The sequence below is a fragment of the Cyrtonyx montezumae genome, unplaced genomic scaffold, assembly GCF_038088225.1.
Source record: "Cyrtonyx montezumae isolate F1298 unplaced genomic scaffold, pur_monq_1.0 scaffold_7, whole genome shotgun sequence".
Lineage (NCBI taxonomy): Eukaryota > Metazoa > Chordata > Aves > Galliformes > Odontophoridae > Cyrtonyx > Cyrtonyx montezumae.
Window position 1 is genome coordinate 863,430 of NW_027072078.1, and position 17,789 is coordinate 881,218.

General features: G+C 47.5%; 2 protein-coding genes and 1 long non-coding RNA gene across 4 annotated transcripts in view; 1 reads left to right on the forward strand and 2 right to left on the reverse strand.

Moving 5' to 3' along the window:
• Positions 1-4,998, forward strand: part of DIP2A (disco interacting protein 2 homolog A) — a 104,952-nt gene extending 99,954 nt beyond the window's left edge. Inside the window, exons 35-38 of the mRNA XM_065750732.1 lie at positions 198-272; positions 907-1,081; positions 3,634-3,757; positions 4,486-4,998. Coding sequence (XP_065606804.1) covers positions 198-272; positions 907-1,081; positions 3,634-3,757; positions 4,486-4,738 — 627 coding nt within the window. The 3' untranslated portion in view covers positions 4,739-4,998. The remainder of the gene's footprint in view (positions 1-197; positions 273-906; positions 1,082-3,633; positions 3,758-4,485) is intronic.
• A 1,951-nt stretch (positions 4,999-6,949) lies between these two features.
• Positions 6,950-12,568, reverse strand: S100B (S100 calcium binding protein B). 2 transcript variants are annotated; one of them, XM_065750304.1, is made up of 4 exons: positions 12,535-12,568; positions 11,118-11,270; positions 10,613-10,757; positions 6,950-6,968 (listed from the first exon to the last, which is right to left on the reverse strand). In XM_065750304.1, the coding sequence occupies exons 2-3, from the start codon at positions 11,253-11,255 to the stop codon at positions 10,617-10,619; spliced, it is 279 nt and encodes a 92-aa protein (XP_065606376.1). In that variant the 5' UTR covers positions 11,256-11,270; positions 12,535-12,568; the 3' UTR covers positions 6,950-6,968; positions 10,613-10,616. The 2 variants fall into 2 exon arrangements, with proteins under 2 accessions (XP_065606376.1, XP_065606375.1); XM_065750303.1 differs by lacking the exon at positions 6,950-6,968 and having other exon boundaries at positions 9,825-10,757.
• A 534-nt stretch (positions 12,569-13,102) lies between these two features.
• Positions 13,103-13,920, reverse strand: LOC136057905 (uncharacterized). Its single transcript, XR_010623085.1, has 3 exons — positions 13,866-13,920; positions 13,438-13,470; positions 13,103-13,236 (listed from the first exon to the last, which is right to left on the reverse strand). It is a non-coding gene; the product is annotated as an uncharacterized LOC136057905 (long non-coding RNA).
• Positions 13,921-17,789: the final 3,869 nt, after the last annotated feature.

A 17,789-nucleotide genomic window follows, 5' to 3' on the forward strand; every position in this document is an offset into this window, starting at 1 on the left:
AGTTAAATACAAGCTGCAAAGTAGCCACGTAGAGGTTAAATGATTAAACAACTTAGTAGGAAGAGATGGTCAGCACCTATGGAGGGAAGAACTGCAAAGACTACTGACTTCTGTGGCTCTGCATTATTAACTTACCTTTCTTTTGATGGATTCAACTTTTGTTAACTTCATTTCTAAACATTTGTTTCCTGCTGAAGATCCTTCCCGGGGTAAAAGTCATCATAGCACACACAGAAACTAAGGGACCTCTGGGAGACTCACATTTAGGAGAGGTAAAGTTTTCATATGTTGTACTTTGTTTATCAGCAGTGATTTAATTAATATATGGATAAATCATATTCAGTAAGTGCATGTCCTATTTGAACAGCCACAAACACCTTAATGTGGCAAGGAAATAAACTCAGCAGAGAGCTGGAACTTTATATTTCTGTGAACATCCATGTGGCTGTATCCCTCTTTTGCAAAAATACCTCATGCTGGGACCAGAAGACATTAGTTAACTGGTCTGTGTCTGATTGGGAGCTAAAGGAGGCAGTGGATGGCTCATTAACATTGTAAAGTGGATAGTTGTGATGAGGTTTGCTGCTTGGTTTAATCGTTTTTTATATACATTTGAATTTGTGTGTACTAAGATACCAATGTCATAAGAGATGATTGCAGGTTAACAGGTGTCCCTCTCCAGTATGTCAAATGCCAAGTTCATTTTTTCTCCAAATTACACCTATATAAAACTGTACTTTACTCCTTTTTTTCCTGGTAATTTTCTATGAAGCAGAAATTAATAACTTTAATAATAAGCAACTTCTGACATTTAAATCAAAAAATTAAGCTGCTCGAGTCTGGCAAAATAACCTACGTTTATTTTGGAATAGTTCCCCTATATATTTTTTTTTATAACCTTTCTAGATATGGGTGAGTAGTCCGCACAATGCTACTGGTTACTATACAGTGTATGGAGAAGAAGCACTGCACGCTGATCACTTTTCTGCTCGCTTGAGTTTTGGAGATACTCAGACCATATGGGCTCGGACCGGGTACCTGGGCTTCCTGCGCAGAACTGAGCTTACTGATGCTAGTGGAGGTGAGAAAAGAATAAGTGTGTTGTGTTTGCTGCTACCCGGAGTAGCAGAGCTAGCAAAGAGTATAGTATATAGTAGATATATAGTATATATAACTTTTATCAGACATCAAAAAAAGGCAATCTTAAAGCATCCCAAGAAAAGTAGTGAGTGCTTAATGCTTATCACTTATCAGCAGTGTAGCTGCAGTTGCTTGTGATTGCACTTAAAAGAAGGGTGGTATCAACATCAGTAGTGTCTGTCCCACTCATCAGTGCTGTAGGATTCACAGACACCTTTTACACTTTCTGTCATCACTCATGGTACAAGACAGAAGAATAGGTTTCTCCAGTTATTGAACAGTGATGTCTGTTTGGGCTACCCCATGCATTGCCCTCATCCATTATAAGGAAGGAGAAATGGTGATCAAGGAGAGCAATTTACTGAAGACTCAGATTCTGGGAGGAGCTACCCCATCTGTTGCAGTGGATATCAGTTTAGGGTTCAGAATGAGTCTGTGATGTAACTCTATTGTATCAGCCATTAAGAAAAGGTCACCGTCCTGTCCACTCTTCAGTCTCCCTGGAGCTTTTGTGTACAGAAAAGGTGTTGGTCCAATTGGAGAAGTCTCCACAGCTCAGTAAATCCATTTCCTCCAGAGCAACTTCCAGCAGATGTCTTTCACAAGCAGCATGCCTACAGAGAGCAAAACCTGCATTCTGGTGAAGAAACAGTCTTCATCAGAGATTTGCAGTATCCTAAAAGCAGAAGGGTCCCTTCTTGACCCACAGACCCTGTCATCAGAAAGTGTGGAAAGAAAACTCTGTAACTCCGATGTGATCTTAGAAAGTGGCATTCTTTTCTAATTTCACAGTACGCAAGGTGACTTGACAAATCAAACGCACCTTCTTGGAGTGCAAGTTCTACATTTATACAACTGAGACATACATATGCAATACATTCCCCAGAAGCAGCATTCCTAGGACTCGTTAATATATGCTGATGTGCTTCAGTCATGTGCGGTGTGGACTTCTGGTGGTCATAGGACCACCTGCTTCATCCCCTTTATTTCCTCTTCAGCTTCCTCACAGTGACCCTTGGCCGACTTTCAGGTGTTCTTCCCCAGTGTGGCAAATTTCCATTGCTTGTTATGCCATAACGAGCACCTTTTTTTTAAATCTCGGTTCACTGCAATTCAGAAGAATGTATATGAAACCCAAGAAGAGTCTTTACAACTGGTGGCTCTCAGTATACACTATATAGATAGGAAGTGGTCTGTTGTGGAGTTAGTGAAGCACAAAGCAAGACTGTTAGGCCTTCACATACCAAGCAGAGCTAACTGGAAAATTGTACTGAACTAGCACACATCAGTCTCTTTTGCTAAACTGATAATACTGGTCTTTAAAATAGTGTATATTGACCCCTATTGCTTAACCAGCCAGTATCAACCCCACGTGGTATGCTGGGCAGTCCTGTGTCAGCCAACCCCTCCTGTAACATTGAAGGGATGTGGTCTTGGGATGCGAGAGAGCTGACACGTAGAGTACATCTAGGTCCCTGAAAAGGCTTCACTGTGTTATCTTCTCATTCCAAGCTGGTAGATCCTGTTAAAAACCTTTAAAACAAGGTGCTGTGAGCTTTCCTTGCTTTATTCACTTTCAGTTTTCCTGGGGTAGTTACTTGACCTCCTCCTGGGCACATTGTACTGATGCTTTAGTGCTGCTTCTGAACAGGATGCTGAGAGAGAATAGTTCCTGTCACTGTTCAAAGTGAAATGGCTCCCTCTTCTTGAGAAAGCTAGTAATGGAGAGAAATGGGAATATGCAAGCAGACATTCACAAAGAACAAGAAATTGCAGGTGGTAAGGCACTACCTTACTACTGCACCATTCTGTGTCTTGTAGCTTCCTGAAAAATCACATATCAGAGATGTTCTAGCTGCGAAGCAATGTCAGTTGTCAGTTGAGAGACCAGCTGTCATAAATAAAGTACGCATTAAATATAGGGCTGCTTCCCAGCTTGCTTTTTTAGTTACATGATTGAGTAGAATTCCAAAATAAGCATGGGGAAAAAAGAAAATTTAAAATGAACAGTTACAGAGTGAACACAGCAGTATGTAGAGTATGTTCAGGAGAGCTTTTCGTATTAAACATAGGAGGGCTGTGATTAAGAAATGGACTGGCTTGTTCTCTGCATTAACTTAAGCTGAGAATATTGATGACATGAGAACAAAGGGTTAAAAAAAGTAATACCTGGAATTTTAAAATCTCCTATGATAGGAGAACTTCTTTGGTAAGAACAGTGGAACAAAAGAATGTTTTAACAATGGTTTTCAATTAGTTTTATGGATAGAGATCACATTATGTAAGAAAGAGGCAGAACTAGATGACCCAAAAATTCTTGTTAGGCTGGTTTCTCTGTCTTTAGTCAATAGACAGAAGTGCTAAGTGACCTTGCAGTCCTCTTCTTTCTGAATGATAGAGCTCAGAGTGCTTAACACTCTTGCTCGTAGGAAGCACCAGGAATGTCCAATGTTCTGATCTGTTGATGTTTTCAATGTCTGTGCTCTGTTGCAGAAAGACACGATGCCCTGTATGTGGTAGGCTCTTTGGATGAAACACTGGAGCTTAGAGGAATGAGGTACCACCCCATTGATATAGAGACCTCTGTAATTAGAGCACATAAGAGCATTGCAGAATGGTAAGAGACGCAATTATTTTTCTGTATCCTTTTGTATTTTCCAAAGCAGAAGGGGTTAAGTTTTGCAGGACAGCATGCCAGACTGAGAACTTGTAGAGTGAGCTCGCCAAAACCTTGCTTAGAAAATAGTGCAGTGAGAGAAACTAATTGAAATATAACACTCCCCTTATTCCATTCAAATAAATAAATAAGTAAAGCTCGTGCCTTTTGCACAGTTTAAACTTCATAGTCTGAAAGATCCTCGTGAACGGGAACACTTCATATTGTATTGTTGTCTTCCCTGGTGGTTGGAATATACACACTTGGATCTTGTAAATACATTCTCATTTCATACGCCATTCAGCTGTAGGTCTTCTTCAGTCGCAAAGTGGCAGTGTTTGCTTGTTGTGATAATTAGAAGGCTTTGTCTTCCCTTAAATAATATCTAGATGTGGATAAAAGTACATTAATGACAAGCATGCACATACTGAATGTGAAATCTTCATGGTACCTATATTTTGTACAGGGACAATAGAAAAACAGTTGGCATAGAATATATCGAGAAGTTACAGCCTTGATATCTCTTGATGTATATGTATTTTCTTCTTATTGCATCTCTTTTACCCATTAATTATATTGTTCAAGGCCACGCAGTAATTATTTGCAGTGAGTCTGTTTTTGATAACTTCCTCTGACTACAGTTTGTTGTTTCGTTTTTCTCAACATTAATATTGTTATTATGCCAACAGTGCTGTATTTACATGGACCAACTTGCTTGTGGTGGTTGTGGAATTAGAAGGCTCAGAACAAGAAGCGTTGGACCTGGTTGCTCTGGTAACAAATGTGGTTCTGGAGGAGCATTATCTCATAGTAGGTGTTGTAGTCATTGTGGACCCAGGTGTTATTCCTATCAATTCCCGTGGTGAAAAACAACGAATGCACTTGAGAGACGGATTTTTAGCTGACCAGTTGGATCCTATTTATGTTGCCTACAACATGTGAAAAAAAGAAAATCACATCAAGGCTAAAGCACCAAAATCCAGATACTGTCTGAATAGCATTTGAATTGATATGTTTTTAAAAAACTATTGAAGAACTTAAAAAATGGAGATATTAATCTTCACTGACCTTCATCACTCAGATTGTGTTTGCTTTTGTAAATCCATTATAACAGTTATTGCTGTATTAGAATTTACTGGAATTCTTGAAGGAAGCTTATTAGAACTATCATGGACCAATGTGTTTTTTATTGGTTTTTTTTGTTGTTGCTGTTTTTTTGTTATTTTTTTCTGATTTTTTTTTCTTTTTTCTTTTTTTTTTACAATAATTATGAATGTCAGTACTTGATGCACTGCATAAAAGGACATAAGGCAAGGTGGGGAGCAAACACCAGCTGTGACTCTTGGAAATAATACAGAAAGTTGTAAATAACCAGTCCGAGTTACCCCTCCATGTGATTGTTTGCAATATATTGGCAGTATCTGGGTTGGGGCATAAGACTGCACACATCTCTACCATTTTCTCTACTGTACTGAAAGGAATTTTGCACATATTTGAGATTTAAAAATGCAGCCTTTGTATTTTAAATCACTGACTCATCCTTATTCAGAAGAAACAAATTCATTCCAGTCTCGGATTCAATATAACAATTATGCTGCTGCTCAGCTTTTTTGTACCAAGCAAAAACAAATACTGCATCTGTAACAAGGTTACTTAGCGTGCCATGCTGAACTCTGTAATGCTATAAACTTTATAATAAAATATTAAATTAATACTCAATTTTAACTATTTGATGCGGGAGCCTTCACTGCTCTTGCTCTTGTAACCTCATGTTAAAGTTGCTTGTTTTAATAGCATTAGTGGTTAATTACTGCCCTGCATAACACCAAGTATTTGAAAACTCATTCCAAAGCCGATAGTCCGAATCGATTGTAGAAATGTTTACAACGCATGACCTTACAGTATGTTCTCCATTTATATCCTGTGCTAAAATTTACAGTCGTGATTTTCTTTTCCGCCAGGGAAAGAACACTCAGTGTTAGTTAGGTGGATCTTTTTTGTTACAAGCTTTCATCTTTTTAATTGTATTTAGACAGACATTTTGTTCCAGCTGAAATATCTGGGCAGCTGAGTCACGCTTGACTAAAAAAGGCTTCAGAGTTTCTGCCTGATCTAATACTGCAGCGAACCTAATTCAGAAAGAGAATGTGAAACTTCTCAAATGCTTTGTGTATTTGAGGGTAAGAACAAGAGGAGCAAATAATTATTTTTGTAGAGTTAATAAAGAGTTTGTGCTCCATTATTATTATTTTTTTTTAAATAATGCACGAGTTTGGCATAAGAGCCAGGTTTTTCTGCAAGGCAATTGTGCCTGGATCAGTGCCTAAGAAAGATGGTGGTTAGTCTCCTGGTAACAGAACATCAAACGACTCTGACGGATGATCAATAAATCTCTAACAGAAAGCTTTCATATGCAGTAGTTCTTTGCCCTCGTGGTGTTCGTGGTGTATTATACAGCTGCATACTCGATGATGACTGTAATTATGTACAGAACCTGTGTAACTTATTTAAGTACAGCAACGGTGAGCAATCCCTGTAACAGCTGGCAAAGAGGAAGAACTACCTAACCCCATTTTTAACATCGTCGTTTTTTTAGCAGATAAAGCACTGTAAGATTTTTGTATTGATATGGCTGACGGTGAGATGAGATGCCTTGTAAGATTTAAAACAAAAGCACATTAAACATTTCAAAACAGCTCTTGAACATCTGACTTGGTGAGTGTTGACTGCGGGATCGAAACCTAATTTCTTCGCAGCAGGAAGTTTTGTATTTTGAGCACTTCGGTGCTTGAAGATGTTTAACTAAAAGATTCACAACTGTGCCTCCGCGCTTTCAGCCCTCAGTTCTTCAGGGAAGAACCGAAGGCGACGCTAATGGCGGGAGCCCGGCGGCCGCGCATGCGCCGTGCGGCCCGCGGCGCGGGGCGGGATGGGCTTGGCTGAGGGCGGCCGCCCCATGAGGAGGGAGGGTGGGTATGGGTGCCCTGGCAGCGATATCCTTCACTGAGCAGTACTTGCTCTCGCAAAACGGGCTAGTTCTAAGCTAAAACCCGCTGGGTCTGATACTGAGCGCTGAGCAGAACGTCTTTCCTCTGTTCGAGATGCCCTGTAAGGCATCGTTTTCTCGGTCAGCGTGGGTGTCCTCTCCAGCGCATCACTCTAAAACTGCCAACTTGTAGACTAAAACAAGAGGAGGGCGATTTGCCGTCGTTCAGAGCCCCACCCAAAATCACTGAGTGCGTGGGACCCTATGCTGATGGTTCTGGGGGGAAGTGTAGTGGACCTATGTTCAATCCAGGGAAACCTCTTGCATACGTAACACAATGCATGTGAGCAGTTTACATTGCAGTTTGCAGTGTGAACTATTCAACATATGGGAGATGTGTTGCAGTGCTTTGTTTGCATGGTTGCTTTACACCATGCTTCTCTGAGGGCTGTAATAGTCTACATGTGATATGGGGGGGGGGGGGGGGGAATAAAAAAGCATTTTTGTTTTTAAGTCTGTTATGTAGATGAGTTTTTTGCGCTCTGAGTATGTCAAATCTTCCTGAGTGCTTCTCTCATCCTCCATTAGCAAGACTAAGGATAATTTCTTCTAGATATGCTAGCAGCTCCCAGTAACATTAAAACTCGTGTAGAAGGACGTTTTTGTGTGTGTTCTTTCAGTGCTGGCGATTTTGTGTCTTGTCAGAGAGAGGGTTCCCTTTTTACAGGTGTGCTGTGCCTCTAAGGGATGAGAGGTAAAGTGCAGAGTTCATAGAATCATAAAATGGCTTGGGTTGGAGAGGATGGAAAAAACATCTAGCTCCAATCATGGGCAGGGTTGCCAGCCACTTGATCTGGCTGCCCAGTATGCCCCCAAGCCTGATCTTGAATGTCTCCAGAGATGGGGGACATCCACAACCTCTCTGGGCAACCTGTTCCAGTGCCTCAACACTATCTGAGTAAAAAAAGTCTTCCTTACATTTAACCTAAATCTCCCCTCTTTTAGTTTAAAGCCTTGTCCTATCACTGCATCACTATATCACTTGTGTCTCTTCCTGTTTGTAAGCTCCCTTCAAGTACTGGAAGGCCGCAATGAGGTCTCCCCAGAGTCTTCTCCAGGCTGAACAAGGCCAGCTCCCTCAACCTTTATTCACAGGACAGGTGCTCCAGCCCTCTGATCATCTTCATAGCCCTCCTCTGGACCCACTCCACACCCTTGCTGGGGACCTCAGGCTTGGACACAGTAGTCCAGATAGGGCCTTACGAGGGTGGAATAAAGGAAACAATCACCTCTCTCTCCTTGCTTCCATCCCTTTGTTAATGCAGCCCAGGACACTGTTGGCCTTCCGAGCTGCAAGGTCATGTCCAGATTTTCTTCCACCAAAACTCTCAAGTTCTTCACAGGGCTACTTCTCCCAGTCTGTACACCTATCTGGGGTTGCCCCAACCCACATTCAACACCTTGCAACTGGCTTTAATAAGCCTCATTAGATTCTCATGTGTCCGCTTTTCGGGCATGTCCAGGTCCCTCTGGATGGTGTCCCTCCCTTCACTGGTCCCAAGACCAACCCCTGGGGGACACCATTCACGACTAGCCTCCATGTGGACATAGAGCCATTGACAACAGCTCTCTGGTTACAGCCATCTAATTCTTTATCCACTGAATACTCCAGCCTTCAAATCCTCCAATTTGGAGATAAGGATGTGGTGTGGGGCCATGTCAGTGGCCTTGCACAAGCCCAGGTAGACAAAATCAGTTGTAATGGCAGCATTGTGAATTAAGAAAATGTAATATAGTATAACTATAATATAGGATGTATGCACCAAAGCTGTTCCTGGCTGTCAGTTCTCTAGTGTTGAAAGTTTATTTGAGCTCGTTAAACATTTCAGCCCCTTGCTGCTATATTTTCTCTTCTTGCTTCGCTTTTAGCGTTGCTGGTAAGTAGTTCTTATTTCAACAGGGCTTTTCATATGAAGCAGCTGTCTGTCGGTGCCCTTTCTGGTAGGAAATTCCTCTGCATCCTCCTCTGTAAGGTGTCAGAAGCATACCCCAGAGAGGCTCACTGTAACTCTGGCCTCAGGAGCTAGCAGTGGTGCTGCAGATGCCTGTGTCTGTACGCACGGGGGCAGTACTCGGGAGAGCTTGGCGCAGTGAGGTGGTGGTGGAGACACAGTGTTTGCCAAACTGTCTTACCTGGCTTATCCACCGAGCAAGCTTGTGGGCGCCCCCACTGCTGACACTCTCAGCTAAGGCACCTTCTGTGCTGCATACAGTTTTCTGCCACTGCAGTACTGTGCAGAACCACTGAACGGACTGGACTGTGTTAGGGAAGGGCTCCTCATCCATGTGCCACGCTGGCAGCCCTCACAAAGCAGGTGGGTGCCACAGCCTCACCTGAAGAGCCTTCTGCTGGAACATTAGGCCCTCAGCTGAACTCAGGTTCAGGCTTAAGATAGGGTTGTGAGAGTTAAAGCTACCCTGACTAACCTTGGGACAGTCAGTCCGCATTCACTGTTCTCACTCACGTCCTCAGGTCCATCTGTATAAGCGGTGGACATGGCTGAAAGAGAGCACTACAAGGAAGTAATGAGGATGTAAGAAATGTAATGGAAGTAACCTGGATGTGGACTACCTTAGAGTAGCAAAATCACCTTTCTTAATTCTTGACGGAGTATGAGATATTATCTTTCTAGTATGCATGTCTCTGCCTAAGCATCCTCCATCACTGCTTGGGGAGGCAGATGAGAATATTAAGATGATCCCTGTCCAAAACTAGCTTATTTTGTTCATTGAATCATGAAATAAAAACATCGTCATCCACAGCCCTCTTTATTGTGAATTTGTGTTGGAGATGTTTCTGTACTGTTCCTAGCCATGAATGCCTTACTCACGGGTGTGCCTGATCCAGATGGCAAGTGCAGACTGATAGAAGGCAGGAGCTGAAAGAGCCCCAGGCAAATGAACCTGCTGCCAGTGCAAACTTCAGTGGTGCTCTGAGGCTGTATCCCTCGACCTTTGACAACTCAGGGCAGCCACAGAGGTGCACAAAGCCTGGGACAAAAGGATGCACTTTTCACCAGAACCCACTTATGGCCCAAAGACCAAAGCAACATTTTATTCTCGTTGTTTTCACACACTCTGGGGGCTGCAGTTGATCATATATGGATTTCCCCCTTCTAGCTGAGCCTGGAGACCTTGCCAATGTGCATCTCAGGCCCAGGAGCTGTCCCCAGCCCAGGAGCCTCATATGCTTTCAGTTCTGCAGATTGCTACAAACAGGAGGATTCATAGACGGGAGAAAAGCCTGGGCTGTTACATGGTTATGCTTTGCCTTCCAAGCCAGGAGCGTCTCAAGTTACCAAGGACTGCGTGGGCTCTGCTGAGTCCCTGTAAGGGGACAGGGTTAGTAGCATGTGCAGGGCAGTCAGACCCCACTGGGATCACAGGAGTCTGTTTAGGCCAATCTGTAACCAGCTTCTTTGCATCACTCCCTGTCTCAACCCTTGAATTTTCCTTCTCCCTTTGCCAGCAACCTCAGACTGCAGTGGCCACCTGCTTCCAGCCCCATCCCTGTCCCTTGCACACAGCAGCAGGGAGTGAGCTTGAGAGGAAGCATTTGCACACACAGCATCCCAGGTGGGCACTGTCCAAGAGGCTTTCCTGAGATGCATGAGTGTTACTGCTCACAAAGCTGCAGAACTCAATAAGCTGCTTAAGTAGCACAAGCTTAACTTCATGGAGCCCCCACGTGCATCCAGTCCTTTCCCAAGAGGAGTGGTACTGTTCTGCACCTCTCCAGTGTGAGTGGGAGCTGCTCAACTGCTTCTCACCAGCTCACTCGTGCTCAAAGAACTCATGGCAAGCAGAGGTAACCATGGCAATGAAGGCCACAAACTCCTGGAAGTCGCACTCTGCGTCCCCATCACTGTCCAGTGCCTCCATGACTTTGTCCACAGTCTCCTGGTCTTTGATCTCCTGAAGGGATAGAAACAGGTGCAGTAGCATCTGCTTAACACAGCCCCACCAAACTGGGAATCATAGGGTAGTGCCAGTGGAAAGGGTAGCTTGAGCCCCACAGGGTAAGGCTATCACCTTCCCAGGGAAGAAAATTTCCCCAGTGTCCAACCCGAGCCTCCAGCCCTGACACAGCCTTTATCCAGCCACCTTCTGCTCCTGGAGAGCTGGAGTCAAGTTTTCATGTGCTGCTCCATGAATAAACAAACTCCTTTCACTGTTCTTGCTTCCTCCAGGAGACAGAAGTGAGTGGAGCCAGCTGCCACATGGCATACATGACATACATGAGCCCACATGTGCTATGCAGGGGGCAATACTCACACCAAGGAAATGGGTTAATTCATTGTTAATGAGCTCCTTCAGCTCTGACTTCTTCAGCTTATGCTTGTCTCCTTCCTTCCCGGAGTACTGGTGGAAGGCATCAATGATGGCAATCATGGCCTTCTCCAGCTCAGACATGGTCACTACGCGGTCCTGAGATCAGAAGGAGGCAATGGGCACATCAGGAGGGTTAGGCCGCAGTGATGCCTTTTGCTTGGCAAGCACCAGGGCCCTGGAGCATCTCCCCACCCAACAAGCTCTGCTAGCAGCTTTCACTTTGGGGAAGATGCCACGATCTGTGGTTCTAAGAGGCCTTGGCTCTGTGTCTGAGTGCTCCGGGTGAGCTGCAGTGGTGGCAATGGGACAGGTGCATCCCCTGGAACTGACAGGTGCTGCATGCAGAGGATGGGAGGGAAAACTGGAAGGACACAGCTGACAAAAGCCCTGGAGGCCTTCAGCAGACATTGCTGCATTTTATATATGCGCTGAGCTAGCTGTCAGGTGGGACAGGGTCATCTGCCAGTGCCCTGTGGGAAACGTGCATGCCAGAAATGAGCTGTGGGAAGCACAGGGCACTGGTCTGTGCCCGGGACAGGGCTGCCACACAGCTCCGGGCTGTGGAACAGCAGCACCTCTCCCAGGTCTCACAGCAGCTGGGCTGCATCTCAGCACTGCTGCCAGGCACTCGCTATGGGGGGGAAACCCACTCTCAGATGACCGAAACCCTCGAACCTCTTCACTAGCTGAAGTGCAGCAAGAACTGGACGGTATCCTTGTGCCATGTTCAGCTGACGAAACGCCCACTCAATCATGCAGGCTGTCACCTCACCTATTTTTTCTTTCCTACAACTTGACCCACTGCTTTCCTCTGCGTGTTTGGGATAGGAGTGAGTTGTTTTATTATTTATTTATTTATTTATCTGGGGGGGTGGGGGACATTCCAGAAAAGCTTTGCTTTCCCTTCCATTTCAGGTGCTGTTGCCTGTCTTTGTTGCCTGCAGGCCCATTTCTGAGTGAACAGTCAGGCGGACACGGGCAGCATTCGATTTTAGTAGGTGCCAACAGGAGACAAGAAGGGCACCTCCTCTGCCTTCCTTCCTCGCGCGCATCATCAGGAGACCAGCTCAGAACTATCGGGAACCGCAGCGTATCCTGCAGATTTCACCAATACCCAAAGACAGCCCGAAAGAGAGGGATGCAAATCGATCTTTCCAGAAAGCTGTGCACTGATGTTGGGGGTAAAAACCCAACAATTTGGAGTCTGGTCCTCATTTAATTCATACACCACGGGTTAAGTGTCTGACGCGGCCAGCTCAGCCCCCCGACGGCCTCAGCAGTGAGCAAACAGCTCAGCTTCAGAACGGCAACCCCACCCAGCCCACCCGCCAGCCTGCCCCCAAGCCCCAGCCCCTCTCACCTCCCTCGGCGACGTTCAGCGCTGCGGCTGCAGCCCGCCCGTGGACGGCCTTCTTATGGCTGTGGGCGTGGAGCTGCGGCCGTGCCGCAGCGCCCGGCGCCAATGGCAAACGGCGGCAGGGGCGTCCCCACAGCGGGGCCGCATTGAGCCGCTGCCCGCGGCGGGGAGCCGAGGAGCGGGCGGTCGGCAGCAGGGCTGCCGCTGCGTGGCCGTGCCCTCGGAGAGGGGCTGCCCGTGTGCCGGCAGCCGTAACCCCGTCGCTCCGTCCGTCTCCTCGCGCCTGGACGAGCAGCGGCGGTCCCTCGCACACAGACCCTCCGGCAGACACAGCGACCGCACAGCACCGAGCACGCTTTATTGCCAACCTCAGCTCGAGCCCGAGCTCCTGTTGCCGGCAGAGGTGCTGCCGCACTCGGTGCGCGGGCCCGACGGGGACCCCGGCAGCGCTGCAGCCATGGGGCAGCCAATGGACGGAGGCGGAGCCGTGCCAGGGGCGGCTGCTGCTCGGGCTCAGAGCCTAGTGGGGATGGCCGTGGGGGCCCGGTGGGTGAGGGCCCGGTGGGTGGGGGCCCGGCGGGTGGGGGCCTGGCGGGTGGTGCCCGGGTGGGTGATGCCCGGGTGGGTGATGATGCTCCGGAGGACCATGCGGTGCAGGTGGGTGTCCAGGCCCCGGATGTGGCGGCGGTGGCCCTCCATGTGGCCCTGCGGAAAGAGGAGGGTGGGGGAGTCAGGAGTGTGGGGGGCTGTGGGGCTCCGCTGGAGCTGTAGTGCCCTGGCTCCTGTGGGAGGCACCTGGCCCCAGCAGGGCCATGCTTGCGGGCAGCAGGAGGGGATGTGGGCAGGGAGCAGCCTGGCAGCGCAGGCACCTGCAGGGCTGCCCAAGCCCTGTCCATGGGCACTCACCCGGATGTGGGGATGACATCTCACAGCACTGAGCTGCAAAGGAAGGAAGGACCGCGCTGTCAGTGCTGCCTGCCATATATATACAGTCCAGGTGCCAGGCATCCCCATGACCCCAGGCCTCCAGACCAGGTATGGCCCTGCGTGCCCAGGCACTGAGAGCACGTGGCCCACACGCATCTCTATGGCCACCCCAACCCTTCTGGGGACCCCAGGAGCAGCTGCCCTCAGCTCTGCAGTCCCAGCACAACCCACGCTTGTGCTTTCCCTTGCTCATGCAACGAAACCAACCCCGGCCTCATGCATCTCCTCTGAGCGGTGAGGAACAGCCAAGCCCCGTGCCCAGCCCACGTCCTGGGAGCCACGTGGCTCTGTGTCCCAGCAAAGCCAGCCCTGCTGCCCCCACCCCTCTCAGCTCCTGCAGAACTGACCACACCGACAGCACAGCAGTCCCAGCGTTGTCCTCCCGCAGCACCTGCGGTGTCAGGGCCGGATTCGGGGACCCCTTAAATACCGAGCCCTGACAGCAGGGTGCGGCAGGCAGGGCGGGCACTGTAAACACACCGCTGGCTTTACGGCTGCCATCACCATGGGGATGCCCAACAGACACGCGGCGCACACAGCACTGCGCACAAAGGTCTGCAGCCTTCACCAGGGCACGGTAGGGATGGGCGGTGGCTCCTCCGCCAGCACCGCATGATCCCTGGGGTCAGGGTGAGGGTGGGTGAGGCTCAGCGGATCTGGCCAGGGAGAGGGCCAACTTACAGTTTCCTTCACACCCACTGTACAAACCTTTGGTGGAAAGAGCTGTGTGGGACAGAGATGCTCTACTGGTTTCTGTCATCTGATGCGTCGGGGGAGTGGGTGTTCAGCGCCTTCTAGTTTGGATCTGGCAATAAAGTTTCCTCCTGTTGACTTTCAGGGTGATCCTGGCTCCCTTGTGCCGCGGGGTGACAGGTCACATGCTGCAGCATTCAGGCCCAACAGCCCTCACTCATGGACGTACATTCTCGTGGTTAACATGCAACACTGATGTGTTGGGTGGAGGTGTGGGTAGTGAGGGAGGGGTTGGGGCTGTGGGGTTGCAAAATGTGGTCCCCAAGCTGGAAACATGCCTGTTAGTTTGCAGGATTGGACATGGGCTCCTTCAGCCTTTGTCCTGTCCCACCTCTGCAAACAGGGAAGTCCAGGTGACTGCCTTGCCCCTTGTTCAGGATCCTCGAGCAGCTTGCAGCAGTCTCTCTCCCTGAGTCCTTTCCAGCCCCACCTGTGAATAGTCCTTGAGGTCTGTGTGTCAGACTGTGCCAGGCTGGGAGCTGGTGCTTTTCTGAACATTTAGATTCGCCCACGTCAGAGATGTGCAAAGTGCTGCCACTTCCTTCATTTTAAAATTCATGATCCCAGTCTTTTAAAGGAAACTGTGACCTCAGACCACCTTTCCTCAGGGCCCCTGCTTTCTTGCCAGAACTTTGGACCAATATCTTTGGAGAAACGGAGGGTTTTACATAGCCCAAAACTGAGCACAGTGCTTTCAGGCCTCTGCTTTTTTCTCTCTCCCTAGTTAAACACAATGTGAGGTCTTCATAGCAGGCCCAGGGAGAAAAGGCAGTGTGTGCCTTTGTGTCTCTGATGTGCATGGCACCAGGCTCTGCCAGACCACGAGACAAAGGCTGGCGGTCATTGAACTGGGAGAAAAAACTCATGAAGGCAGAGGAATGTGGGTAGGAGGAGGAAGAAAATGCTTCTGCTTCTGCAGAGCTGCTCACTGGAAACAGACTTCTACAGGCTTCACAGCTCTGTGTGTCACTTTGTGGTTTTGAGCCCAGGAGGGATGAGATGGGATCCCAGCAGGCAGCCTCAAACCATCTCCAGAATGAGAAAGCACTAGCAAACACTGGAAATCAGGCTGGTGCCCATCAAAGTCAGTGGAGTAAAAAGTTGGAGTGGGGCCAGTGCACTGGCAGAGGGCAGCTCTGTATCCCACTGCTGGCCCACCGAGTACCACCCCATTGCAGTTTATATGACCTTTTCAGAAAACACTGAACCATATCTCTGCCTCCGCAAGAAATTCTCTGGAGCTGAAAACTCTGTGGTTCTGTTATCTCACCCAAAACATGGCCCTGAGCTAGGTCAACTCCTGGCTGAATTCAGCTAAACCAAATCACAATTCTAAACTCATTAAAAATACATGAATTTGTTCTCCACATCCAGAGAGAAGCTACTGCAGCACTGATGGGCAGTGTGCCTCCTGGCCTGGCACAGAGAGCAGCCCATGGGGGGTTGGGGTGCCCAAAGGGGGGGTGAACTGCTGGAGCAGGCACTGGAGACTCACAGCACTACTGTACAGAGCCACGTGCCACAGCAAGCACAGAGGAAACCATGTGTTTTCTTAAGGCATGAAACATGCATGTCACTGTTGAAAACATGGCAGCTGTCAGTGTCAGATTCAGGTCTGTCTTTGCTCACAGCCAAGAAGGCCACATTCAGATCATGGTTTGTAAAATTCATTTGATCAAACCCCTAAGTTACCTTTAATACAAATGAGATTATATCTTAACGTCTTAAAAGAACCTCAACAATTTTTACTGTAGCAGCATATAACACGTAACAGCAGGCAGATAATACCGTGTGGAGTGAGTCTCACGGTGTAGACAGCATGCGGGTGGCTGTGGGGCTTGCTTTCTGGAGCTCTGTATCCTCACCTCAGAGGAATACCTGCAGCCTGTCATGCCTCTGAAGGGCAGGGTGCTCACAAGCAGCAGGAGCAGAGCATCGTGCTGTTAATTTGGGCTAATCCACAGAAATGTAGAAGCTTGTATAAAGCAATGCCCAAACAGCAAGAGTTTGGCAATTATTAACAGTTAAAATTGCATAATGAAGACAATGTCTAAGACAGGTTGATTATATACAATAAAATCAAATGGTTCACCTCTCATCACCGTGTTTTGGCAAATAGTGCTACAAACGATCTGAAGATTTCAGCAGCTATGGGGAAGTAGAGGTCCCGACGAGAAGCTGAACTCAGGCAGATCATTATGGTTTCCTCATTTGTTTCCTCAAACCATCAGAGGCTATAAATCCTCAAATGTAGCTGTCGTATACGTGCTTCAACCGGCACCATCCGTTGAAAGCAGTGCAGGAGAAGCTCCACAGCTCTCCCTGGTGGGAGCGGCTGGTACGGGACCGGCAGCGCTGCCAGGAGCAGGCTGAAGTCATCGAGACAAAATCACACCATTACTGAGCGGACCACGACTGAACCTGGGAGTGACAGAAAACGTATCTAACGTACAGAATAAATGCCTGTAATTCCGAAATGGGATTCATAAAGCTATTGTATTCTTCCGAGAACTTATGCAGGATGTGAGCAAAGAGCAGTTTGCTAGCAGGGGAGCATGTGAAATCCAACTTGCAGTGGTACATGCAGTCAGTGCTAACTAACAAAGAGTTATGTTCCTGTCCTAGGGTGCATGGCAGTGCCATGCTGATGTCTCAGAATTAATTATTCGTTATTTTTGCTCAAAGTTTTAGTTCTGCTCATAACTTCATAACTAAAAGTGCTTATCTACGCTGTAATAAGAGCGTGTGTCATTTTGCCTGATTCAGGTGCTTGCTCGAAGTTATAGTTTTGCTTATAATTTCCAGATGTAATGCTTATCTAGGAAAAATATTCCTCCTGATCACAAGACTTCTATAATAAGAGAAATAAGCTTGAAATAGGGGTACAAGTCCAAAACAGTAACTAATCAATAGAGATGAGATGGAGATGAGGTGTCCTCAGAAACCCTGTGCCCAAACATGAACACACTGAGTAGGGGGACACCTCCCCAAACGCCACTGAACACTGCCAAAGACTCCACTGCAGTGCAGGAGGTTCACATTTGGGCGTGTAACCATATAACCAGCAGTTACATCGAATACATAGCAGGGAAGTGTGACTTATAAGGTAGATGTGCAGTGAATACTTTCAGGTTAAAATACAAGGAAAAGACTCAGGTAAGCTTGATGTGTAGAGGTTACTCACCTTGTATCCTGCACAAAAATAAATCAATGTCTCCACTGTAAACATTTGTCCAGGAAATTTGGGGGATTTTGAAATAGTTGTAAATGCTGGGATGACATTTACAACCCCACAGCCCCAACCCCTCCCTCACTACCCACACCTCCACCCAACACATCAGTGTTGCATGTTAACCACGAGAATGTACGTCCATGAGTGAGGGCTGTTGGGCCTGAATGCTGCAGCATGTGACCTGCCACCCCGCGGCACAAGGGAGCCAGGATCACCCTGAAAGTCAACAGGAGGAAACTTTATTGCCAGATCCAAACTAGAAGGCGCTGAACACCCACTCCCCCCA

Excerpts from the sequence above, each read along its gene's own strand:
- S100B (XM_065750304.1), bottom strand. The coding sequence starts at position 11,255 with ATGTCTGAGCTGGAGAAGGCCATGATTGCCATCATTGATGCCTTCCAC. Across the intron at positions 10,758-11,117 it reads AATTAACCCATTTCCTTGGT|GAGATCAAAGACCAGGAGAC; the intron begins GTGAGTATTGCC and ends CTATCCCTTCAG.